Raw genomic sequence first — 26,009 nt, 5'->3', positions numbered from 1 at the left:
AAGAAGGGGCAACATGAGATGCAGCGACTGTGTATTCTGCGTGCACCGTACCGTGACCAGCATGCTGTGACAGTTCGGTACGAATATTCAAACTGTAACAACCCTACAAAATATTGGAATGTTTCTGTTGGGAGCCATTATGTAGCTTTGCTTTATGTTTTGTTTTTATATCACGTTGGTGACATTAATGCATATGCAGTTTTGTATTTTATCACTGGGTGGAGCATTGTCACCGGAGAGCATAAAGGTGTGTGGCAAAGGGGGAAGCATACAGCTTTTCACCGTGTTAGTGGCTTGTCATTGGTATTGTCTTATTAATGTTTAGTTGGAAAGCAGAATGATACCTACCTGAAATGATGGACAAACTCAAATAGTAACTATGCTATTTGGTGAGCACGCACCAACGTGAAATAAATGGGTCAACGCACTGAAAGATATTTAAAGTATGGACAGTGATTTATTGGCAGCCCAAGCCAGTTCCCCCTTTGTCTCACCACATTGGCCCAATGTAGGTCTGGTTAAAAGACTGTACAGTTTCTTTAACTTTTACCATTAAAGACTTCAGCCAGAAATCTGCCATCACTTAAAATTGGTGTACTACTTCACTTCACTTTATGTACTTCTTTGAAAAAACTTTTCCAGTCGCTGCTGTGTAACATGAGTGCTATCTCACAGCCTTATCTGTGCAGCCCAGATATTGACCCAACTTCCTTTTGAAACTTTCTCTCCCTCCCTGCAAGGGTAGACCACACAAAGGGCCGATTGAGAGGGGCAGAGGAGGGAGAGTCAGTCAGTGGAGCTGTGAAAGTCAAAGTGAGTGGGAGTGAGTGTGTTAGAGAAACAAACTGCTGGAAAGATTCTACTAGAGAATCAGAGGAGGATTTCTTGCATTTAGAAATGCCATGCTCACCAGATAACTGTTGAACTGACAGATCTGTGAGGACTTTAAAAAAAGAGAGAGAAAGAAAAGAAATAGGATACAGGGAAAGGAAAAGAAAAAAAGTGGCAGAATACAAACGGAGCCAGAGGAAATCTAGAGAAAAAGAAGAGGACCCTTCTCTTCTTTGGAATCTGGTACTCAGCTGTGAACACAATTCTGCATTAAGGTGAGTGTTTTTTTCCACTTGTTACTTGGGTTCTAACACCCCACAAAGGCTACATTTGTTTCCATGTTTTCAAAATATGCTCTTTACTCTTAGGTGTGAAAGATATGTCAATTGTTTTTAAAGCCTAATATTCCTGGCACCTGCTGTCCTGTCAGCCATGTAGAAGTATCCATAATGTTATTGTTAAGATGCTGATGAAAGTGATTGCGCTGAAGTAACCCAGCGATGTTACTAGACTGACTCAGTGAGTTTACAGGAACATCCGACTCTGAAGTGTAGGAGGTGGATGTGTTTGCTGTCACGATCTGTACTTGGCTGAAACTGGTTTCATCACTGTGTTTGGTAACCCCACTGTGTTGGCTCAATGCAGGAGCAACCTGAATTACGGCTTCCATCTCAAAATGCAAATATATGATGGTGTTGGCAGACCTGTTGCAAGCTTCTAAAAAGCAATTCATAACAATAACAAAACAGCATGCGCAGACTTGTTAACATTATCTTTATCCTTGCTTATTTTATTCAGAGAATGCAGGCAAACACCTGTTAACCAATGGGCCATTTAGAGTCCCTCCTTTTGAAAACAGGTTGAAGAAATCTTTTACATATCAATCTATGCTGTTGCTAAACTCCGACGGTGTGGCATGTCATGGTGTAAACTGACAATAAAGTTGTTCAAGGTTCTTTCTGAAATTGCTCCCTCTTTGTGGACTTTAGTGAAGGTCCGCCATCTATTTTATTTTTTTAATTTTTTTTTAAGATTATTTTTTGGGGCTTTTATTTGACAAGACAGCTGAAGAAATGAAAGGAGAGAGAGAGAGAGAGAGAGAGAGGGGAATGACATGCAGCAAATGGCCGCAGGTCGGTGTTGAACCCGGGCCTGCTGCATCGAGAAGTAAACCTCTATATATGGGCGCCCACTCTACCAACTGAGCTATCCGGGCGCCCCCGCTGTCTATTTAAGTGTATGCATTCTAAATATGAAAGCTATGCCACACTCAGTTCCCTGAAGAAATACACAATGTACCAAAAAGTAAGTAGGGCCTAGGCGATATGGAGAAAATCCAACTTCATGATATTTTTTACCGTACATCAATGTCGATATTGCAGCGAAATAGTAGGGTTGACTATTGGTGCTTTCAAAACATATTTACACAATGAGATGTTTGATAGATAATCAGTGATTACTAAGTGGGTAAAGGCAAATGATAGAACAGCTAGTCAGTCTGGTAAGTTCAGAACATGACATCACTTTACTGTATCGCAGCCTTTAAAACCAGGAAAAGACAACACTTGTGTCATACCACGATATTACGATATCCAAAATGTAAGATGTCAATATAATATCGATATATTGCCCAGCCCTAGTTAGAAGAGGAGTAGCAGTGTAGCCTTGATGGCAGGGGAGGGTGTGTAGCCGTAGGCACAGCTCCCCCTCCCTATCTCTGCTCTCCATCGACTTCTGTTGCAGCTGCTGGGTCAAAGGTATCAACATGCTCTGGCCTGTTCTGTCTTAGATCTCCATTCAACCTGCCAAGTTGTTTGTAATGCAGGGAGATCTCTGTGATCTTTTTCTCTGTACCAAAGATTTTAGTTTCTGAAGTTTTTTACAGTAATATGATGGATCTACTCTACTTTGGAACATTACCATCAGTCTTGTATAAAGTACTTGAAAGCGATACTAATAAATGCTCCTCTCTCAAAAGGATCTTATGACTAGTCACCTTTTTAGAATATTAGTTGAGTAAAAGTCTTAAAGTATCTGATATTTCATGTACCTAAGTATCAAAAGTAATTTTCAGATATTAAATGTATTCATATAAGAGAAAAGCAGAAACACCATTTTCATTTTTGTATGAGGAAGGATCTTTCACTCCAACATACGCAAACATTTCTGTGTGTAACGTTATCTTTATCAGCCCTTGTCTGTTACACTGCCGACAGCGCCTGCATCAGGGACTTCCATTATTATGCTTCCTCTTCCTCTTCTTTAGTTGTGGCCTGTGGTTTTGGCAATTTGCAACAAACCGGTATTACGTGACCAACATTTGAATGGAGCGTACATTAACTTGCAATCTAGGAGCAATGATTCGCTACTTTGTCGCAGTCTCACAAATTTCTGCTAATTTTATTTTGTACTAACGAGTAAGAGAGATGCTTAGTGGATATGTAGTGGAGTAAAAGTACAGTAACGAAATATTTGTACTTTGTACATAATTCGGTAGCTCACAAAATAGGGTACAATTAATATAAAATAATTACAGGCAACTATCCCAGGGCCCTGGACCTTCATAGGCCCCCAAAATTCCCTGTGCATCACTTGGTTTGGAAATATGATTCATTGCATGTTTGACAGGGAAATTGCACTATTTTAGTTCTACATTATTAGCCAATGGTGTGGCCCTGTCTTGCAGAAGGGTCGAAATCTTCTTTGTTTGCTTTTTTGTTTATATTGTGCTCATATACAATTGCATAACGCAATGCAGTATTTCATTGTCATAGCAGCGAAATTAAGGCACAGACTAATAAAATCATATTTTCCATATACTGTATTGTACTTGATGGAAAACAAGAGAGTCCCAGCATGTTTGCTGGTGTACAAGTCATGTTTAAATGTTAAACCACAAGTGTAATGTCCGTTTGACCACATTCCAAGATCAGAAAGCTCCAGTCTGCAATGGAGTATCTTTGCTTTGACTCATGTTCCATTGAATTAAACCAAACTGTCTTGCACATTCAGAAGTCCAGAAGGCAAGGAAAACGTTGGATAAGCATTTTTTTTTATTAAGATTTTGATCAGGTCCCTCACGGATTTGATGTTCTTGTTAATGCTTTCCCACCATGAAAAGCTTGTTTCGATTCCAAGTTTGCAGACATTTTTCCACATATACACATTTACCATACACTACTCGCATGACGTTGTTCCTAAACTTCTTTACTCCTGCACATATGTGGAAATCTAGTTTGCAGTATAAATATTTATCTATATCATTGCATGCAGCAATGGAACATACCTAAGTAGCCGCTAAGAGACTTAATAGTCATGGCTTAACATCATATAATAGTCTGGATATCAGGCTGCAACATTGACACTAATGTGCCTTACAAATAGCACATCATGAATCCCAGTATGCCTAACAGCCATACCAATGTCCTCGCGCTGAATGTAATCCTAGTATCAGGGCTTTTTGTATCTGCAGGAAACAGCTGTGTTTACACTGTGGGCTAATACAGTGTGTACACACACACACACACACATACACACACACACACACACACACACACACACACACACACACACACACACACACACACACCGGTTTGTGGCACTATCTTTGTGGGGACCCGTCATTGACATAATGCATTCCCTAGCCCCTTACCCTAACCTTAGCCATCACAACTAAATGCCTAACCTTAACCCTTACCCTAACCCTAACCTAATTCTTACCCTAATCATAAAACCAAGTCTTAACCCTCAAACAGCCCTATAAACTTGTAGGGTCCAGCATTTTGGCCCCACAAAGCTGTCGGGACCCCACAAGTATACTGGACTCCCGGTTTTTGGACCCCACGAATATCGTTAAACAAGCACACACACACACACACACACACACACACACACACACACACACACACACACACACTGCTCCTGGAAACTGCAAACACACTGCCCAAACAAAAAAAATTAAGCTGTTTGTCGATACTAAAAATATATCCACCATCAGTATTATTTTCTCTGTACTCAGGGCTTAGAGAAGCATGAGAATATCAAAGTGAACCATGTTTTTTTCACGAATACAACAGCAACATTTATCCATCCAAGCCTAATTTATAAAAGATATTTAACTTTGTGAATAATACCTTACTGCAACATACTCATGACAAAAGCTACTGTTTGTGCTACAGTACTGTTATTGTCGTGCATAGACCTCTCATGATGCCAACCGCAGCACTTAGTCATGTCCTGCAACAGTTCCCCTTATCTTTTGCATCATTTGCTCTTTTGCATCAGTGTGGTTATAAACATTTGCATACTTTCAAAATGATATTCAAATTATTACTAGGGAAAGACACTCATGTCAGTGCGCTCACACACAATATGTGACGGCTACAGATGATTCCATTTTGAGGAACACTTTAATTTCTAAGACCTTCTGGACAATGTAAATGCTTATGAAATCTTCTAATTTGTAAACATAATAAGTTAATGAGTGCAACATTTACTGTAGAAATATGTGGGCTTCCTCAGAGATATCACCATGATCATCTTGTCTAACTGCTAATGCTGCGCTGTTGACATGTTGATCTCGGTAAAGCCAGAGAGTCAGTTGATAACCAGCTTTGTAGGGTTAAGGGGGTTAGGTGTAGGTAAAGCCACTTATCCAGAACCTATCCACTTCATGCTTGGCAGGGTGTATTGCTGGGTACTGTAGGAATATTTAATTAAAGGTCCCATGGCATGAAGATTTCACTTTATGAGGTTTTTTAACATTAATATGAGTTCCCCCAGCCTGCCTATGGTCACCCAGTGGCTGGAAATAGTGATAGATGTAAACTGAACCCTGGGTATCCTGCTCTGCCTTTGAGAAAATTAAAGCTCAGATGGCCCAATCAGGAATCTCCTCCTTATGATGTCATAAGGAGGTTACCTCCCCTTTCTCTGCTTTTCCCACCCAGAGAATTTGGCCCACCCATGAGAGAGAGAGAGAGACATCATGGCTTGAAAACAAGCGAAGCATGGCAGTTGGTCAAGGCCACAATCCCCCCCTCCCCCTTCCACCTTGTCCCCCCTCTCTCCTCCTCAATAGCATTTAAAGCTACAGACACAGAAATGGCACATCTTAAGGAAAGCTCATTGTGGGACTGGCTCTAGTGGCTGTAATTCTGCACCAAGGCTGAATTTTGGGAAAGAGACTTAAGATACAGTAATAGGGGACCACTAAGGCCTATATAAAAGAGACTTCAGATACAGTATTAGGGGACCACTAAGGCCTATATAAAAGAGACTTCAGATACAGTATTAGGGGACCACTAAGGTCTATATAAAAGAGACTTCAGATACAGTATTAGGGGACCACTAAGGTCTATATAAAAGAGACTTCAGATACAGTATTAGGGGACCACTAAGGTCTATATAAAAGAGACTTCAGATACAGTATTAGGGGACCACTAAGGTCTATATAAAAGAGACTTCAGATACAGTATTAGGGGACCACTAAGGTCTATATAAAAGCATCCAAAAAGCAGCATGTCATAGGACCTTTAAGAGAATGTGTGTGCTCTTTGCAAAAGAGCAGTCAAATAGAGGAAGTGGTTAAAAGTACTCCGGGTGACCCCTTGATGCACAGAAGGTTAAGCTTAAGTCATAGAAATAGTTTAGGCCTTAACCCACAGCTGTGTTCTACAGTACCCAATGACTCAGTATTGCCTTTTTGGTGCAGTTTCGACAAGCAAAATGACAAAATGTTTCTAAAATAAAACTATTAACTATTAATACCGCACAGAACAAGTCCTGCATTCAAATGTTTCCTTCAAATAAAAAGAGAGGCATTATCCTCACAATGTACTTACATTTACTAAACCTCTGTTCAAGGTGGAGCTTTCAGCTCTAATTTAATGATGGATAGTTTATTGAATTATAATGTATCATATTTGAATTTAATATATTTGATATTTTATGAGTAGAATCTGAATCTGTAACGTACCCAGTAACATTTCTCTGTCAGGTAAATGTAGTAGTACAATGTTTTCCTATGAAGTAGAAGCACACAGTATGTCAGTAGTACACAGTTGGGTTGCTTTGATGACCTTCTGTAAGTTATTTTGGGGTACAATGCTTCTGGAGAAAGCTGCAAGCAGCAATACAGGAGTTCAATTCAATTTTATTGATAGTGTAAAATCACAACATAAGTTAACTCAGGACACTTTACAGATAGAGTAGGTCTAGACCACATTCTATAATTTACAGAGACCCAACAATTCCCCCCCAAGAGCGAGCATTTGGTGCATAAGTGGCGAGGAAAAACTTCCTTTAAACGGGCAGAAACGTCGGACAGAACCTGGCTCTTGGTGGGCCGCCATCTGCCGAGGTCAAAAGCTTCAGTCCATCTGTAGTAGCCTTCAAGCACCCACATGTTGTCAGTTGAACTATTGGTTATCAACATGCTGTTATGTGTTTATGTCCTTAGATGGAAGTCTACACTGTAACAGTAGCAACCGGAACATCAGAGTATTCAGGCACTAACAACTACATCTATGTGACCTTGGTGGGGGAGGAAGGAGAGAGTGAACGCACCCTGCTGGACAACCCTGGACTGGACTTCTGTCGAGGAGCAGTAAGTATGAATAATAAGCATACTGTGATGTGTGTTTAAATTAAAGAACATAGGCTACTTTCAATTAGATTTTCTTCGGGGCTAAATTATGTAGTATCAGATTGGTGCATAAACTCAAGTACTTGAGTACTACCGATACCAGCATTTTAGGTGGTATCGGAGGCTTTTCTGATACTGATATCGGTACATCTCTTTAAATAGTGATCACAGGTATGATTTAATATTTTTCTCCTTCTCCATCCCTCCATCTCCGTCAGGTGGATCAGTACAAGGTGACCACGCATTCACATTTAGGCTCCCTGCTACTGGTCAGACTGCAGAAACAGAGGTACTGGTTGGAAGATAACTGGTTCTGTCGCTACGTCACAGTGGAGCCTCCAGGTGGAGACAAGGTGCTGACTTTCCCTTGTTATCGCTGGCTCATAGGAGACGTCGAGGTGGAGATAAGAGAGGGAACAGGTAGGAAAGATTCGAAGCATTCAGAATCCACCCCTAATGGTCAGCTGTAATGGTACCGTTGAGCAAGGCAACCAACTCCAAAAGGATCCTGTGGAGCTGGTCGGTGGCAGAGTAATTATCCAGGGCAGTAGCTCGTACATTGCAAAGGTTACATTGCAGGGTGCCCAGTGCACAACAACAGTGCACAGTTAGTATCCATTTTAGCGTGAAATTATTATTTGGAACAAAGGCGGGACAAAGTTTTGTAATGTCCATCGCAGCTACAGCATGGGTAAGGTTAGGGAAAGATGGTGCTAATGGCCAATAAACTGTGGGGACGGTATGGCTAATGCTAAGCTACTTAAACACTTACAGGTTTGGGTTCCAACCCCCCTCCCCGACCTCCACACCCTTACTTTCTCCCTTTCACCATGAAGGACACACTACTGAACAGACCACATTTGAAGGTGGCCTTACACGCATTGTTGTTAGATCTCAGCCAGGTGGAAATGCAATCTGTTCAGCGTGACCACATTGTTAAGACAAACATTTGCACAGCAAGTTGAAGGTTGATTTTATTCTACAACTGGATACCGGATCCCAAAATGGCGGCTATTCAGTTCCATGGAATTGCTCGGATGGCACATATGCCAAAAAAAGTTTCTAAACCTTCAGGTTTTTGCACAGGTTTTTATATCGCTTGCTTCAGTTCAAGAGACATTTTTCAAATATAAAAAGTCCATGGATTAAAAATTCAGAATAGAAAGAGTCATAATCGCCTTTGTTTGCAGTTTGAGGTTCCCTGGCAGCATTTTACAGACGTCTCTTTTACAATAGAGGCCTATGAGGAAAATCCTCTTTGGGCCGCAGGGGGATTTCTTTGTAGCAATACCCAGTAGCAACTGGACAAAAATTGTCTGCAAGGCTGAGCACAATTCCTGGCGGCCTGATAATTAATATAATACATCCATGCATAACCCCTGCCAAAACTAGAAGTAGTACCAAGTAACTTTTTCCTCATAAATTTATATTTTGGGGGGACAGTGGTCATAAGCCCCTGTAAAACTGAAATGTTGCTAAAGGTGCACTTTCCTGTCTCCCTTCTCTTCCTGCCTGTGTAGCGAAGACACTGAAGGACGACTCCTTACCTCAGCTGCTGGCACACAGGAAGACAGAGCTGCAGGAGAGACAGACCACTTACAGGTCCAAAACACATAACAACACAAAGATACAGCTTCACTCTCCAGACTGGATGTGTTAAAGAGTTATATGTATTTATTTGTATCTTGCTGTATGTTTCTGTCATTCAGATGGGTAACATGGGCTCCAGGAATCCCCAGATGTATCGACGCTAAAACAGAAGCAGATTTACCCCAAGACGCCCGCTTTGACAATGAGAAGAGGAGTGACTTTGAACATTCATTACACTATGCGTAGGTGGTGCACGCGCGCACACACACACACGCACACACACACACACACACACACACACACACACACACACACGTTTGTTTTTCAATACTTGTGAGGACCCTGCACTTACAATTCATTCGCTAGCCTCTAACCCTAAAGGCCCTAACAGACCAAGCCGACCGTTGGCTGTCAGTCCTAGTTGGGCTTACGGCGACCGACCGTCGGCCTAGTTTGTGCGGTGTGTCCCACACCTTAGCCAAGCGTCGGCCTTCGTCAGCCTTTTTTCGGCTTGAAAACGAGTGAGGAAAGGCAGAAACGCACAAGGCTCCTTTCATTTTTCATCTGATCTATCCAATATACATATAAGGGCTGTCAAAACTGGTCAAAAATGACATTCAAATGTTAAAAAAAAGCAGGTTCAAACTATTGGAATAACTATTTTTGCACATTACGTACGCCCATAAGATGACAAATGTACAACAAGATATACATGTACTTGTGTATTTATTCCAACAATAACATGTCTTTTAAAAGATCTCTTCATACCCACACATTACAAAATAAACGTTAATTACTAATATCCTATACTGAGATATTTAATATAAAGACTGTAATAGACCTCTCTCTCTGCACCCTCTCCACCGCTAAACAATTAGCCACCTAGCAAGCAAGCTAGCTTTCTAGGCAGCTGGCCAGCCTCTAAATTAGTTAAATGTAACAACTTAATGTTTAATTCACACGCTCTTGTCATATCGTAGGAAAGCACATTGCTATCGCCAGATGAGTGACATGTTTGTATGGCTAATTTTTGGTAACCAGTGTATGATGAAGGCATGTTAGGTGGATGAAATTAGCAAGCTAACGAGCCAGCAGCGGGCCATTTGGTCCCTCCGCTCCGTTCCCACTGTAGGGAAATTTCTTTGCAGAGAGAACGGATGACAGCCCTTGAGAGGGACAGTCCGGTTTGCCATCTGCCAGTGTCTGCTGTCTTCCTGGCGGGGAGTGAAGCAGAGGGACCGTAGGCTCTGTTCGGTTCTGCCTCTGCTCGAGCAAATGCTGTTTGTTGTGGGTATCATAGAAACGTTATCTGGTTTCCCTTGTTGAATGACGAATAGATTATCACAGCCTGCTGGTATGGAGAGTTACTTTCTCTCACACAGGCGCAGAACGTATGTGGCACTTGGCCGTCGGCTGTAGTCTCTGCGGTGTGTTCCAGTGCTAATTTTTGGCCCAGACAAAGGCAACGTGGGCTGACGCGAGGCAACGCCATAGTCGGACGTCGTTGCCACTAGTTCCCGGCCGTCGGCTTGGTATGTCAGGGCCTTAACGTTTACCATCACAACTAAATGCATACCTTACACTTACCCTAACCTAAATGTAATTTTATGCTTGAATTTAAAACCAAGTTTAAACCTTCAAACTATCTTTTAATGTACTGAGGGCAATCTCCTCACAATGCAGGAATGTCCTCACTACGAGGGTATAAAACTGAAATTGGTCCTCATAAAGAACGTTGGTCCCCAGATGAGAGTTGAGCTTCTATAGTGTGCAGTCTATCCCAACAAAGTATACATGCCCTCTCTCTTCTCATCAGCTTGCTGGAGTTGTCGCTGAAGAAGATGGCCATCAGGTTTGGAAAGTCCTGGAGTGACCTGGACGATTTCAAACGGATCTTCTGGAAGCTGCGAAGCCCCATAGCTGGTGTGTAAATACACACTATATACTTCTCCCAAAACCTGATGGGGAAAATGACTAAAAACTAATGGCTGGGCAGTTTCCTGTTAGACACTACATTTCTAATACACGAGAAATGCAACATGTTTGATATACTGTACACTAATACATAGTCCTTTAATGTACACATTCATTATATGGAAGATATAGAATGCCTACACTGTGTAATTTGTGCGAGACAAGAGATGTAGTTCACTGAGCGGTTTCAGACAAAACTAAGTGGTACTACGACAAACCTGGGACAAACTGTGACTATCTTCACTTGCAAAATTATCTTTTGAATTGATGGACTTCATATGTGTAATTCATGGCTCAATTCAAACGGGATCAAAACATTTATTCATCTCTCCCCATTCACTACCATCCATATTTTTCCGAAATAAGGTCCCATGGGGTACACCGGAAGGGGAGGGACTTCGCCTTTCTATACACATTTACTCACCAAGTTTATTCACTCACCCAGCATGTGTATGCGTTTGACTCAGAGTACTGTATGGAGCACTGGAAGGAGGACTCCTTCTTTGGCTACCAGTGTATGAATGGCTGTAACCCAAGGATGATCAAGAGGTGCAAGAAGCTACCAGATAACTTCCCTGTGGTAGCAGACATGGTGCAGAGCTCCATGGCTCCCAGGACCAACCTGGACAAAGAACTTAAGGTGGACAAATGCTCTACATCTGTCGCTATCATCTATACAGGGTCTAATGTGACACCATAAAGTTAACAACTGCAGAATTGTGTCACTTACTGTATGTCTTGAACCTGGTCATTCATTTCATTCTGCTTATTTCCTGTCCAGGCAGGGAATATCTACCTGTTAGACTACGTCCTCTTGGATGGGATTCCCACCAACACAATTAGGGGTAAACCTCAGTACATTGCTGCTCCACTCTGTCTCCTGTACCAACATCCAGATAACGGACTCATACCTATTGCCATACAGGTATATCATTCACACCCATAAAGCACATAGACCTGCACCGAAATAGTGAATGACCTCAACATGTCACTGATGTGGGATGGATTTTTTTTAAAGCTAACACTTGTACAATTTAAGAAAGCAGTTTTTTGGTTAGTTTTTGTCTGTGCGATGTTATGTAATGTTGTATTTATTCTGTTGATTTGATATTGTGTGTAATTCTAGTTTAGGCTTTTTTTTCAGTATTTTAGTTTCTTTCTATTTGAATTTGATTATGCATTGGAGAGTGCCCAGATTAAGCCCCTCTCATTTTTTCCATCTCTCCATCAAATCTTATATTGATTGTGTGTATACTAATCTCTAGTATTTGTATATGTGTAAACATAAACATATAAACTAAACTAAACACTACAGTGGAAACAAACCTGGTGACTAAAATCTGAACTTCATATGGTCTGGGAGGTCCTAGTTCAGGTTTGCTTTTATGCAATGGAACAGGACTGCCTGTAATAGTTTCCTCTCCTTGTCCTTAGCTAGAGCAGACTCCAGGCCTGGACACGCCCATATTCCTGCCCAGAGACCCGCCCCTGGCCTGGCTATTGGCTAAGATGTGGGTGCGTCACGCTGAGTTCCAGGTGTTCCAGCTGCTGTCTCACCTGCTCAGGACTCACCTGGTGGTAGAGGTGTTTTGTGTAGCTACTCTGAGACAGCTGCCCGCTGTGCACCCTATATATAAGGTAAGCCATATTACTCAGAGCTGTAGTTTTCTCTTAGAAGATTTAAGCCATGTCTGAGACCTGTTTCTGTCTCAGCAACAAACCATGGAGATCTGGCAACGCAGATAAGGTAACGTTTGCTCACGCCTTAACAAACTAATTTTCATAATGCTACATGTAGGTTTTAGCTGTGTAAATACCTAATGTTGGCAAAAGAAAATATTAAAGAGCCCCAATTATACTCCCTTTCTGCATCATGATTGTACTCCTGGGGTCTACTAGAATAGGTTTACATGCTTTGATGTTCAAAAAACATTTTGTTTCTCATACTGCCCATTGCTGCAGCTTCTCTGCCTGAAACGCTCTGTCTGAACTCTTGGCCCCTCTTCCTGAAAAGCCCAGTCTGCTCTGATTGGTCAGCTGGCCCACTCTGTTCTGATTGGTCAACCAAATTCAAACAAGCCGCTGGGTGCGCTGTGCTTATTCAGGCAGCACCAATGGGCAGCACATATGAAAAACTGGACTGGCTTTCTCAATCTGTGACATCACTATTTGAGGAATTTTAAACAGGAATGTGGACGAGGTGTTTCAGGCAGTTGAGAAAATGTGCTGTCTGTGGGAGAGAAAGCTCCATTTGGAGTGAAATGTGTTTTTTATACTTTATACATCTATTACATACACAAACTATATCACAACACACTACAGGATGGGTAAAAATCCCAAAAAGCATATTAGGGGCTCCTTTAAAAATTAGGCAAATATAACTTTTCATCCATCCACACGATGTTCACTACACTTTAAAACAAGGCTGCGCCCAGAAAGAACAACCCGTTACTCCAAAATCATTAATTCCCTCTGCAATTAAGTTGATGATGCAAAGTAACTGACTTGAATGTATTTTGCACAAACCTCATATTGGTTATGTGTTTAAAACTGGTCGATTGCAATTTCTTATGTACGTGCAATACACTTGATTTTTTTTATTTTTTATTTTAATTCATCTCTCTTTATCGTACTTCATCGTCTTTCCCCATTCCCATATGCCTTTTTATTGTGCTCCCTCTGTCACTGATGACCGGCAGTATGAATGTGCGTATATGTTATATGTAACCCTATCGCTGTTATTGCTGAGGAACTGTACATTACACTGAATTTACCTTGTGATCTATTAGAGTACAGGTAAATCCACCTCTCCTCAATGACTTTCCAGACCTTTTATTAGCAACAGCTCAGTTATTCGTGCTAATATTTGAGACTTTGGTAACACAGTTACTGTACTATATGTTGCACCGTGAGCAGTGTTTTTGTGTTTCCCTGCTGCAGCTCCTGGCTCCTCATCTGCGCTACACTCTAGAGATCAACTGTCGGGGGCGCACACAGCTCATCTCCCCTAACGGCATCTTCAAAAGGGTGTGTCACTCACAAACAGTACTTTTGGCATTTGGAAGTTAGTGGATGTGGGCTTGAAATATTTTTTTCAGAGACGGTTAATGTCACTGGGCTCTCCACCTCATCACAGCCACATGATCGATCTTTAAAAAAAACCCAGACACATGTGCTGTGTTAAAGGTCCAGTGTGTAACGTGTTTAGTTGTTCATTATCAAAATCTGTGTTGCCCGTTCACAAACTTGTCCTTTTTCATGAATATTTACCACCACCCTCAATTCCAACTATTCCTATTGGCTTGAAATTTTACATTTGCATGAACTGGGGTAGACGCTCCATATTCATGCGCCATCTTGAAATACGTTAGCCGGTAAGGGACATGCAGGGTATACTGCTCCACCTTTCGCGTTTTCGCTATCACATGATAAACTCACAGGTGCTGCTAATTGGTATTGTCGGTACGCGATCTGTGCTGCCTGCACAATCCGAGGACCACACATATTCAAAATCCAAATTTCAGAAACAGGAGTCTTCTTCTTCGCCCAGAAAAAGAAAAAGGATATTGAAAAGAGAGAGAGAGATCATCAGAAAAAAAGAGTGAACATTGGAGCTGCCTTCCAAAGATGGAAAGACCTGATGAAGGAAAAGGGGATCGAAAGAGACACCGAACGGCTACCGTAGCTGTAATACGTACTTTGAACTGCGTGGTGCGAGATAATTGATTGCGATATATGATCTCAACACTAGATGGGAGAAATTCCTACACATTGGACCTTTAAACAATGTGATGACTGTTATTGTGTCGGTGCTCATCGTGGCGGTCATGTTCGTGTGTAGGTTGTGTCCACGGGTGGTGATGGCCTGTTGATTCTGTCTCAGAGGGAGTACAAGGAGCTGACCTACTGCTCCCTCCAGCCCACCAATGACTTCACTGACAGAGGAGTTTCCCAGCTAAAGAACTACTTCTACAGAGAACACAGTCTGATGATGTGGGAGGCCATACTCAGGTAGCCTACATCCTACAACACAAGCTGTGTTCGAAACTGTTCTCTCACTCACTATTCCCTGTATAGTGTTTATTAAATAGTGAACTGCATAGGGAACGAACAAACGAGATTTCAGACACTCACTGAATACATTGTTGCGTCAGTAGATGCGCCCAGCGTCATGTAAACAAACCGAAACAAAAATACTTTTAATGTGTCCCTGAAACAAAGGCAGTGCTCCGGAGATTAGTAAAATGCTGTATATATTTGTTGCATTTTACATTTCCACTGTTTAGAAACGAAAGCCTGCTCCGTTTTTCCTTTTTCAGTTTTCGCGGTGACTTCTGCTGCTTCTTCTCCTCCGGGAAAACACGGCCGTGGTGCATTGTGGTGTATGGGAGTTAAATGTAGCGTACATCGTATGTACACTCAAATTAGCAGTGCATTGTGGGTATATAATTAAGCGCGGAGAATTCGAACACCACTACACATTGGCAAACTATATAGTGCACTCTTTCTGTGATAGGGAACGGTTTCCAACACAGCTTCACTCTATGCTCATACTAGAAGCTGAGTCAGAGTGGTCATATTTAGTCCTTAAAGGTGCCCTGCCACACAAAACTGTTTTTACTTGTAGTTTTTTGAAATATGTTAGGTCCATATGTGTTTGTGTTATGTGGTGAATGTGAAAATGAACTGCTACCTCCTCTGTCAGCTCTAGCCACTGAAAAGAAATAAGGGGAGAAATCAGGCTAATTACAAAAGCTGGTCAGTCTGACGTGGTGTTGCCTGAGCTCATTAGCGCTGAGTAAAGGATGCTGATAGCCAGGCTCTCATTGGCTAGCTGTTGCCAATCAGTGTCAAGCAGCTTAGCTCGTTGAATATTAATGAGAACTGGCACAAATCAAGCTGAGTCTTCCTGCAGGCTTTCTATACCACGCTTCTGAAAACAAGGTAACCAAGGCATTTTTTCCACAAAAAATGTTAGTCCATGGTAGAACTTCAGACATTACCACAAAGTAATGCAATACGTGTGACAGGGCACCTTTAAATATATCTGGTATATTGTCAGTATGAAGAGAATTGGAAAATATGATGTTATTTAAGATTTCTTTTTTTTTATTTAGATTGAGAGGAGAAGGGGAACACATTCGCAAAAGACACAATTTTGGCTAATTTCATAGGGAATTCAGTAGGGCTGCCCCTTCTTAGTCGATAAGTCAACCAATCGGTCTTTTTGGTCTTAGTCGACTAAGATTTCTTTAGTCCATTAGTGATTTTTTAAAATCCTTTTTCATGCTGAATGACTTAATGCAATTCAATTGTATTTATAGTGTCAAATCACAACAAGAGTTATCTCAGGATACTTTATAGATAGAGTAGGTCTAGACCACACTCTATAATTTACAGAGAACCAACAATTCTCCCCAAGAGCAAGCTTTTTGAGCAAACTTAACAGGCAGAAACGTCAGATACAACCTGGGTCTTTGTGGGGCGGCCATCTGATGTGACCGGTTTAGGAGGTAGGGAGGGAGGGAGAGAGAGACTCAAATCAATAATAATTTATACTTTATCAATCCCGCAAGGGAAATTACAATGTAGTATACATATCATATAATGATGAACAGTGACAATTATAGTAAAAGTAAAGAACTATGACTAATAATAATAATTGTAATAGTAGCAGTGCGAGTGTTTTTTATTCCAGAGCTTGCCTCCCTACGAGCACATGGTCCACCAAAACCAAAACCAAAAAGTTCCTTCCCGAGGCTATTTTGCAGAGGCACCGTGGCTCCGTCCGGAGCTTAGCGCCGCCCAAGACGATTGTGATTGGTTTAAAGAAATGCCAATAAACCAGAGCAGGTTTTTCTCCCATCCCAGAATGCTGTGTGGACTAGCCAGACCTTCCTCCGCAGCGCTGTGGAGGAAGGTCTGGCAATGCGAGACTATTGTAACTGTGCCTTTTTCCTTCAGTTTTGTCTCAGGTATGGTCAGCCTGTTCTACCAGTCAGACCAGGATGTGCAGGAAGACCTGGAGCTCCAAGCCTGGATCAGAGACATATCACAGGAAGGCTTCACAGAGCTCCCCAACTTTGGTCAGTTATTAATATTTATCTTAATACTTAACATTAAAAAAAAAAATTTCCAACTGGGAATTTTTACAAATCTTTAAGACAAGACAAATCTTAGGCATTCATTTTAAGACCATTAAGCAGTTGTGTTATGTAAGAAAACGTAAACATTGGATTGGGACTCTTAACTAGGGCTGCAACTAACGATTATCAACATAGTCGATTCATCCGTGGATTATTTTCTTGATGAAATGATTAGTTGTTTGGTCTATAAAATCTCAGAAAATGGTAAAAAAGTTGGATCAAAGCCCAATATGACGTCCTCAAATGTCTTGTTTTTGTCCACAACTCAAATATATTCAGTTAACTGTAACAGAGGAGAGAAGAAACTAGAACATATTCACATTTAAGAAGCTGGAATCAGAGAACTTTAACTTTTTTTTTCCTCACAAAATGACTCAATGAATCTATTCTTAACAACTGTATGCAAAAGTGACGTCTCAATATGTACAATAACTTGTACAACTTAATTGTTGATGGTGGATGTATGTTCAGGTCTGTCCAGTACGCTCAGCACCAGAGAGGAGCTCTCCACCCTGCTGTCGGTGTCCATCTTCACCAGCACAGCCCAGCACGCTGCCACTAACAACGGACAGGTGCTGAGCACTCACACACCTACTCGGGGGCGGTTCTAGGGTGGGGGGGCAAGGGTGGCCCTCTGGCCCCCCTAATTGTGGCAAATATTTTCATACATTTTTAACCCCACCTTCATCCCCAAAGAAGAGGGGATATTATTCCCATGCAGTGATAAATAAAATGTAGGTTAACACTGAATTCAAGGCAGGGCAATAAACTAAAATAAAAGTTTGATATGCCCGGCTTGTGGAAGGTTACCGCCCGAGACAAACTGTTTATTGCCCTGCCTCTTGGTGATTATCCCTTACATATGAGGCTAGATATCGTCTTAAATTTTGAATATGGTGATATGACACAAGTGTTGTCTTTTCCTGGTTTTAAAGGCTGCATTACAGTAGAGTGATGTCATTTTCTGAACTTACCAGACTGTTCTAGTATTTGCCTTTACCCACATAGTTATTATATCCACTTTGTTGATGAATATTTATAAAAAATCTCAATGTGTACATTTTTTGTGAAAGCACCAACAGTCAACCCTACAATATCGATATCGAGGTATTTGGTCAAAGATATCGTCCAGCTCTACGCCACATGTGAAAAAAGTTTTTGAGTTCTACTCTAAATTAACTACTCAGAACTCAAAAAAAACATTTCCCATAAGGCCCCAATCCTCTTCCATAAAGGTGCGATTGATTCTGATTTTAAAGGTGCAGTAGGTAAGTGTGTCAATCACTGCTCATGCACACGCATTCATTCTCCCTCATGGGGGGAGGGGCTTAGGAGACCGTTTTGGGCTTTAGCAGAAAGGGGGGGAATAACGTCAGAAAGCTGAAAAAAAAAAAGTCGGAATTATGACTATAAACGTAGAACTCAGATACATTTTTTTCACATTGGCCCTACTCCTCTTCTGTAGAGATGCCCTGGTGAAGTGTTGGTAAAAGAATATTCAGCCTCTTTTTAAATCCCATATCCTACACACTCGGGTGTTAGCTGATTCTCTCTCTGTCGATGTTTGATTTTCAGTTTGACTGGTGTGCCTGGGTCCCCAACACCCCCTGCACCATGAGACACCCCCCACCAACAGACAAGGATGCTGTTACCATGGAGATGATCATGGCCACCCTTCCTGATGTCAGCCAGTCCTGTGTGCAGATGGCTATCACATGGCATCTGGGGCGAGCTCAACCAGACGCAGTGAGTCCATCTCTGTCTGGTTTACAGGGTGTTATTAACAATACTCCATTCTGATTGGACAAATGGCAAAATACCACAGCAGATGGCATTTCAATGATCCCGTATATAGTTGGTCTGTGGAGCTGATCTGACACGCTGCACCACCCACATTAGTTCCTCTCTCTTCAGTAACTTCCTGTTTTCCTCTGCCTAGATTCCTTTGGGCAAATACACAGAGGAGCACTTCACCGAGAAGCGGGCCCGGGAGCTGATTGACAGGTTCAGAGCGGAGCTGAAGGAGATTGAGGGCCACATCATGAGTCAGAATGAAGGACTGGAGCTTCAGTACCTTTACCTCCTGCCCAGCCGCGTAGAAAACAGCATCACTATATAGAAAGACTAACGGACTAACTTCTTCTTTAGTTTTGGCGCTTGGCAACAAACAGGCATTACGTCACCAACGGGAACGGAGCGTGCATTATGAGTCGCCAAACCTGCTCTTTTGCAGTCTAACAAATTTCTTACTGATTGTATTTTGTAGTAACGGAGATGCTTACAGCAGGTGAAATGTATCGGAGTAAAAGTATACATTTTATTTTGGAAATGTAGTGGAGTAACTGTGAAAGTTTCTAGCAATATAAATAACGAAGTGAAGAATGAATGTATGATTCTACTTAAGTACAGTAACAGTACGTATTTGTTTTCCATGACATTACAATGCTTTTTGCAACAGCTACTCACTGATGAAGACCATGAACTGAAAGCTGAGTTAAGCTCATTTTGTCAAGCTTCACTTTTTGTCAGTGCACTCTTGTCATTTTGTTATATAGCCAATATATTTCCATGTATAAGTATTCACCACTTTATCATGGAACTTAAATTATGGTAATTTCAGCAACAGATGTTGATAGTGTGTCCAGCTTCACTGTGAAGAAGCTGCACTTTTGCAGGTTTAAAAAAATGTAGGGACAAAAGCCAGCTCTGCAGAAGTAAAAAATCCATGCTTGTGTCAAATAAACAATCTAACCAAGTTTAACTCCACATATCTTTTAATGTTTGAAATGAATGCTGGACTACAGCCTTGGACATTTGAATAAAGACAACCATTCAAAATATGATTCTCTGAGGCACTGTACAGACAAAAGTCCACTGAAACAAAGAACTAGATCTAATGACATTCTAACATTCCAAACACTGATACTGACAATAATCAAAAAATACATTCTCTTGTACAGTATGAAACCGTTGACATTTTTTTTTTAACAAGAATAATCACTGAGACTCTGGAGAACAACTATTAGCGTTTCAGTGGGTAGTTTTTACCACCACAATCAAATCATTTCATCACTTGTGATCAGAGGTAGAATTAATCTAGTCTTGAATACATGAATGTACAGAACGTTGATCTGCTCCCACGCAGCGCCCAGTCTCCCCCCCCACCTGTAATTTACGATTAGGAATTTTAAACCCTGAGACAGAAGTCAGTGATCACAGAAGAGCTGCGAGCTTCCGAACGCGGCCTCCTGCTGCCAGAGTGCTGCTGGGAGTTCCTCCGTCCAGCGGGTGGCATTAGTGCACCAGGTACTCCTACAGAACAACAGGATTAAAATAATGTTCACGGTTGCACTACTTTCACACATGCTCTATTCTTAATTGCAGTGGTTTCCCTAGCTTTGTGGAAGACTTAGGTGCACGTATTTGGGCATAGTTTAGGCATCCTTACTCAAGAAAATTTTATATTTTTCAATTAAAAACAAAGAAGAAAAATGCAAGTTCCCCCATACATTTTGTGTCTCTTTGTGGGATTTTGTCTCTTTGTGTTGTGTTGTCTTGTCGTGTCTCTTTTTGGTCATTTTTTTCCCCCTTTGGAATAGTTTTGGGTCTCTGTGGCCATGAGGCGTCTCTTTGTAGTCCGTTCGTGTCCCTTTGTGGTAGTTTTGCGTCTCTCTTTTTCACATTATTTTGGAACGTTATCACCATTATCTGTGTCCAAAACGATGGAAAAGCTAGAGCAGATATTAAACAACTAACACCCAAAAAGCTTAAAGACAAAACTTGCTAAAGAAGTCCAACTACAGTCATTAGATCTAAGATTTGGCGTAGGTGCTCAGGCGCTGCACCTAAACTTTATAATGGCGGGGAAAACCCTGTCATTTCTGATCACACTGTATTTGATTAATCTCAGGGTTCAACGTTAAGGGTTTTTTTTTTCACTTCGGTCATGCATGTGAAAAAGAATTCTACTTGCCTGAAGTACATTTTTACTGGCCCCTATACAAATAGTATTTTAAATAGTAGTTATCCAGTAATACATGTGAATGAAGATGTTCCTTTGAAAAATGATCCACTTTTATCTGCCTTGGACTCAAACTTACTTGGTATACTGCAGAGATTTTCAACAGGGGGTCCTCAGAGTTTCTGCAGGGGGGCCACCAATTTCTTTTGTTTTATTAAAAATGTAAATGTCTTAACACATCCAACATATTATTAGCATTAGCATATTAGCAGTGATGATAGGCTAACTGGCCTATAGGTAAGGTAGTCACTAAGGTATCCATCCACAGATACAGTATATTCTAAGGGTTTACTGTGCCACATGTATGTTTAACAATAAAACATCATACCAACAATTATTGTTTTAACAGTTTAGTATTTTTTGCACTAAAAAGGTATGTTTAAATGCAGCCTATACGTTATTGTAGGCCCAGGTGGTCCCTGCTGCATCTTTCTTTCAGTTAAGGGGTCCTTGGCTTAAAAAACATTTAAGACACCTGGTCTACTGCCACCCAAGAAAACTCCTTCAAGGACGCTTGAAACACTCGTTTTACAACCCTTATTGTTGAACCCTGTGTCTGATAAACCTTCAACTCATGGATCTCTCACTCAAAACAACTTTCCCCCGGGTCATATTTTAATGTCTCAACGCTACCTAAAATCCACATCTGTCTGTTGCAAGTCCAAACATCCACTTAGGGGCTATCACTTCAGAAGAAAGAAGATAGCTCAGATGTATCTGCATGAAGAGATACACCTAGAGCTATGTTGTAGTTTGGGTGAATCTGACCCTTGCCACAAAAAGGTCAATAACATTAAAAAAAAGCCACACAGAAAATGAACTCACCTTCCGCTTGTTGAGCTTCATCTGGCAGCAGGAGAAGAATCCAAACAGGATGTAGAAAGCTGCTGCTATGAAGCAGTTGTAGCCCACCTGGTTGTACAGGGCGTAGATTCTCTGAGGAGGGTTGATACTGAAGAGGAACACAACAACATTAAAGCCAAGGCCAAATTGACAGAAGGGCGGAACTCCTGAAAAGTCCCAATTACAAATCCGCCTGCTACATCAGCACCACGGACAGCGCCATGGATTTATTATTACAATCGTCTTGGGCGGTGCTAAACTCCGCACAGAGCCGCTGCAAAATAGTCGTTTGACAGTAAACTCAGTCTAGCTAGCTGTCTGGATTTACCCTGCAGAGAACTGAGGAGTAGTTAACCATAGTCCTCAGAAATCCACCAGAGTTTAGAATTACAACACGAAGAAAGAGCAAGGTAACGGAAAATACATGCATCCGGCAGAATTTCCTGCAGCACCGGAACAATCCCGGAGGTGGAACACTAAGGATATAGACTACACTGTTATGAAATTCTGGCATTTTTTTTTTTAATTCTGCCTACTGCAGCTTTAACACTGGGCATGCATTTTGGTCATTTTGCTAACAATGGGGATGGTATAAGCTAATATCAGCCATGATTGTTTTGCAAAAAATTTTAAAAACCGATTCGATATTTTTTATTTTTTACCAATGATTGACCTAAATATTTTCCATTTAAAACTGGTACCGTTGACGGCGACTACATCATGTCCGTTTCCAGCAAAACAGAGCGAAAGCACAACATCCATGTTATGTTCTTCTTTACAAATGAAATAAATGTTAGACTGATCAGTTTTTAGAAATGTCTCATGATATATTGTCTCTAGAAGTGTATTATTCAACTTTTGTTTTGTTAAAGAAGGAAAAGAAAATTGCAATAATACCGAATCGCAATACTTCTAGAACCAACAAATGAAAATTGCAGTACAAACAGTCGCCACCCATGTACAGTAAAGAATCGAATCAGTACAAAAGCATATCGTCCCGGCCGTAGCAGGTATCAATCCTCAGTGCAGCTGTATGGGCAGAGATCTGGAGAGAGGTGTGGTAGTAAAAGCCTTACTCTTGGTGGATGTCTTGATCTGTAAAAGGCACATCTTCAATCAGCACTGCTGAATGTGTGGTGAAGAAAATCCCCAGCATGGCCTGAGAAAGAGGAGGGACACTTGTTACTGATGGTCCCACAGTCAACACGGCAGGGTCGATGGGTTTTTGTTACGTTAAGACTCACTCGAGATTCCATTTAAACTGAATATACCGAAATATGATTTAAATATATATTAGTTTTATATTTCATTACATCCAATTCATTTGACCAAACTGCTTTTTGTAAAGGGCAACATGTATCAACAACATACAGGCATTTATGAGATTCTTTTTGGGCTTTGCATCTGGAACGTACAAGATTTTAAAGTATTCATGTTATGCTCATTTTCAGGTTCATTATTGTATTTAGAGGTTGTACCAGAATAGGTTTACATGGTTTAATTATCAAAAAACACCATATTTTAGTTGTACTGCACATAGCTGCAGCTCCTCTTTTCACCCTGTGTGTTGAGCTCTCTGTTGTAGCTACAGAGTGAGACCTCTCACTTCTGTTCCATCTTTGTTGGGAGTCGCACATGCTCAGTAGCTAGGTAAGGACTACTAGCCAGTCAGAAGCAGAGTATGAGGGCGTGCCCTGACAGTACCTAGGTAAGGACTACTAGCCAGTCAGAAGCAGAGTATGAGGGTGTGCCCTGACAGTACCTAGGTAAGGACTACTAGCCAGTCAGAAGCAGAGTATGAGGGTGTGCCCTGACAGTAGCTAGGTAAGGACTACTAGCCAGTCAGAAGCAGAGTATGAGGGCGTGCCCTGACAGTACCTAGGTAAGGACTACTAGCCAGTCAGAAGCAGAGTATGAGGGCGTGCCCTGACAGTACCTAGGTAAGGACTACTAGCCAGTCAGAAGCAGAGTATGAGGGTGTGCCCTGACAGTACCTAGGTAAGGACTACCAGCCAGTCAGAAGCAGAGTATGAGGGCGTGCCATGCTAGCAGCTAGGCGAGCATTATAACGTGTGTTCCAAAGTGACCACGTTTGTCTCTGAAGTAAAGGCTGGACTACAATAGAGCTGTTTGGAGCAGTTTGTGAACAGTGTTTTCTGTTGGAGATGGTAAGTCCCTTTGGGGTGGACTTTGGGCTTTTTCACTTTGTAAACCTATAACACGCACAAAAAAGATATATAACACAATAAAGGAAAGGGAAAAAGCCAAAAAGCATAATATGAGCACTTTAAGTAAAAGTCCTTATTTGCAATAAAGCACAGCAGCAGTCACAAAGAAGTGGCTTAAGCCTGACTCCCCGTCTGCACAGGACCAGTATCATATGGAATTCATGAGTTCTTTGTAATGGAACGAATTACGTTCTCCATGAGACTCCAAGTTAGTAAATTACAAAAACACTTACTGTTTAAAAAAAAAAAAAAAAACTGAAAATATAGATCACCCTGTAAAGTTTTTAGTAAAAAATGACTATGAAAACTGCTAGGCTACTATGGGATTCTCAATAAAAGAAATAATAATAACACACAGACAGTGGATTATTGTAGTGGATTCAGTGATTTTGGATAAATAATCCAAAATGGAGTCCTTTTTTTAAACATAATTATGATAAATAAGAACTAAGCTAAACTAAAACAACCAACCAACGGAACCTGCCTTCTTTGGATTCGATTTAAATTCGACTGAGTCATGTTTGAGCTTGATTGTAGTCTCTCGAAAATGAAGGTAGGCTATGATTAGCAAGAATAAAAAATAAATAAAATAATAACACTCACCAGCATTATAACCCCCCACGTGCTCAACACAATCCCACACGCGGCGAGTTTTGGTCCACAAATCAACCCACGCATTGTAACCCTCGGTTCTGGTTCTGTTGAATCACAAAGGTTGACCTGCTGCTCAAACTTCTGTCACTTGTTCGGTCAGGTGACTATGACCGAAAACAGGCACCGGAAGTTTCCGGGTTTTAATTATTTTATTGTTTGATATACATATACACATTCAACATTTAATAATGAACATATGGATACAAACCATAGATTTGGGCTTTAAAATATGTACAGCAGACCAACAGAAACAGGTGCACACACAAAAAAAAACGACGTAATTTGATCTAACTGCTAACTTACCAGCGGTGGTGCTGCGTTCAGGTACTGTCGGTATTACTAAAACTCTTCAGTCCACACAGGCAACAAAAAAGAAAATGATAAATTTCTTTCTTTCTGTAGTTGCACTTACTTTGCTCTGTCGGTACTTTTTTTATTCGTACTGTTTTTTTTTTTTTTAAAAACGCATTGTTGGTATGTGTTTAAGTTGTAAGTAAAGTTTAAAAAAAAAATTACCTCATGGTGCGGAGGTGGAGGAGAAACTTCTCTTCTTTCTGGGGCACGTTTAGCCCCAACAAAACGTTTATACAAAACTGACAAAATAGCTGACAAAGCCAGTGCTGCAAGTTCCATGTAGTCTACACAACACGCAGTGACTCACTTCTGCAAATGATCGACATCTAGCAAAAAAAATGCAAATATGTATAACTGTTATTTATCTATTTCTACCTTGTAAGTAGTCAGGGGCATAGCACAAAATTCTGGGCCCTGTAGAAAGGCATTCTCTATGGACCCCTCCCTGCATCCACAGCTATGATTCTAGCATCTATTTGGGCCCTGGGTACTCAGTCCAACATCCCTGTTAGTAGTGTACAATATGTCCAAGAGTTTTATTCTGGCTTCCATTGGCCTGCTCCACACACTGGCTTTTTATTGATCCACTGAAGATGATGTGTATATTCTACCAGTAGGCTAACTGATGGTAATTTGAATGCAAACTCCTGGTAGGTCTAAATAGGTCATGTAATAGGCCTACGTTCTGACTTTCAAGATAACTGATAATCAGATATCTGATA

The 26,009-nt window shown here is 41.1% G+C and overlaps 2 protein-coding genes across 2 annotated transcripts; one reads left to right on the top strand and one right to left on the bottom strand.

Moving 5' to 3' along the window:
- The first annotated feature begins 755 nt into the window (after nucleotides 1-755).
- alox12 (arachidonate 12-lipoxygenase) lies at nucleotides 756-20,167 on the top strand. The gene is made up of 15 exons (XM_031291053.2): nucleotides 756-1,106; nucleotides 7,292-7,438; nucleotides 7,696-7,897; nucleotides 8,998-9,079; nucleotides 9,187-9,309; nucleotides 10,884-10,990; nucleotides 11,509-11,681; nucleotides 11,823-11,966; nucleotides 12,476-12,679; nucleotides 13,982-14,068; nucleotides 14,883-15,052; nucleotides 17,006-17,127; nucleotides 17,659-17,759; nucleotides 18,763-18,933; nucleotides 19,127-20,167. Exons 2-15 carry the CDS (start codon nucleotides 7,292-7,294, stop codon nucleotides 19,304-19,306), a joined length of 2,013 nt encoding a protein of 670 aa, XP_031146913.1. The 5' UTR covers nucleotides 756-1,106; the 3' UTR covers nucleotides 19,307-20,167.
- On the bottom strand, nucleotides 19,944-25,133 carry rnaseka (ribonuclease, RNase K a). Its single transcript, XM_031291077.2, has 4 exons — nucleotides 24,883-25,133; nucleotides 23,128-23,210; nucleotides 22,034-22,160; nucleotides 19,944-20,499 (listed from the first exon to the last, which is right to left on the bottom strand). Exons 1-4 carry the CDS (start codon nucleotides 24,955-24,957, stop codon nucleotides 20,482-20,484), a joined length of 303 nt encoding a protein of 100 aa, XP_031146937.1. The 5' UTR covers nucleotides 24,958-25,133; the 3' UTR covers nucleotides 19,944-20,481.
- Between the last annotated feature and the right edge of the window lie 876 nt (nucleotides 25,134-26,009).

The sequence above is a fragment of the Sander lucioperca genome, chromosome 17, assembly GCF_008315115.2.
Source record: "Sander lucioperca isolate FBNREF2018 chromosome 17, SLUC_FBN_1.2, whole genome shotgun sequence".
Taxonomy (NCBI): Eukaryota; Metazoa; Chordata; class Actinopteri; order Perciformes; family Percidae; genus Sander; species Sander lucioperca.
The sequence above is the reverse complement of the archived record's forward strand: the minus strand, read 5'-3'. Positions and strand labels throughout refer to the sequence as shown.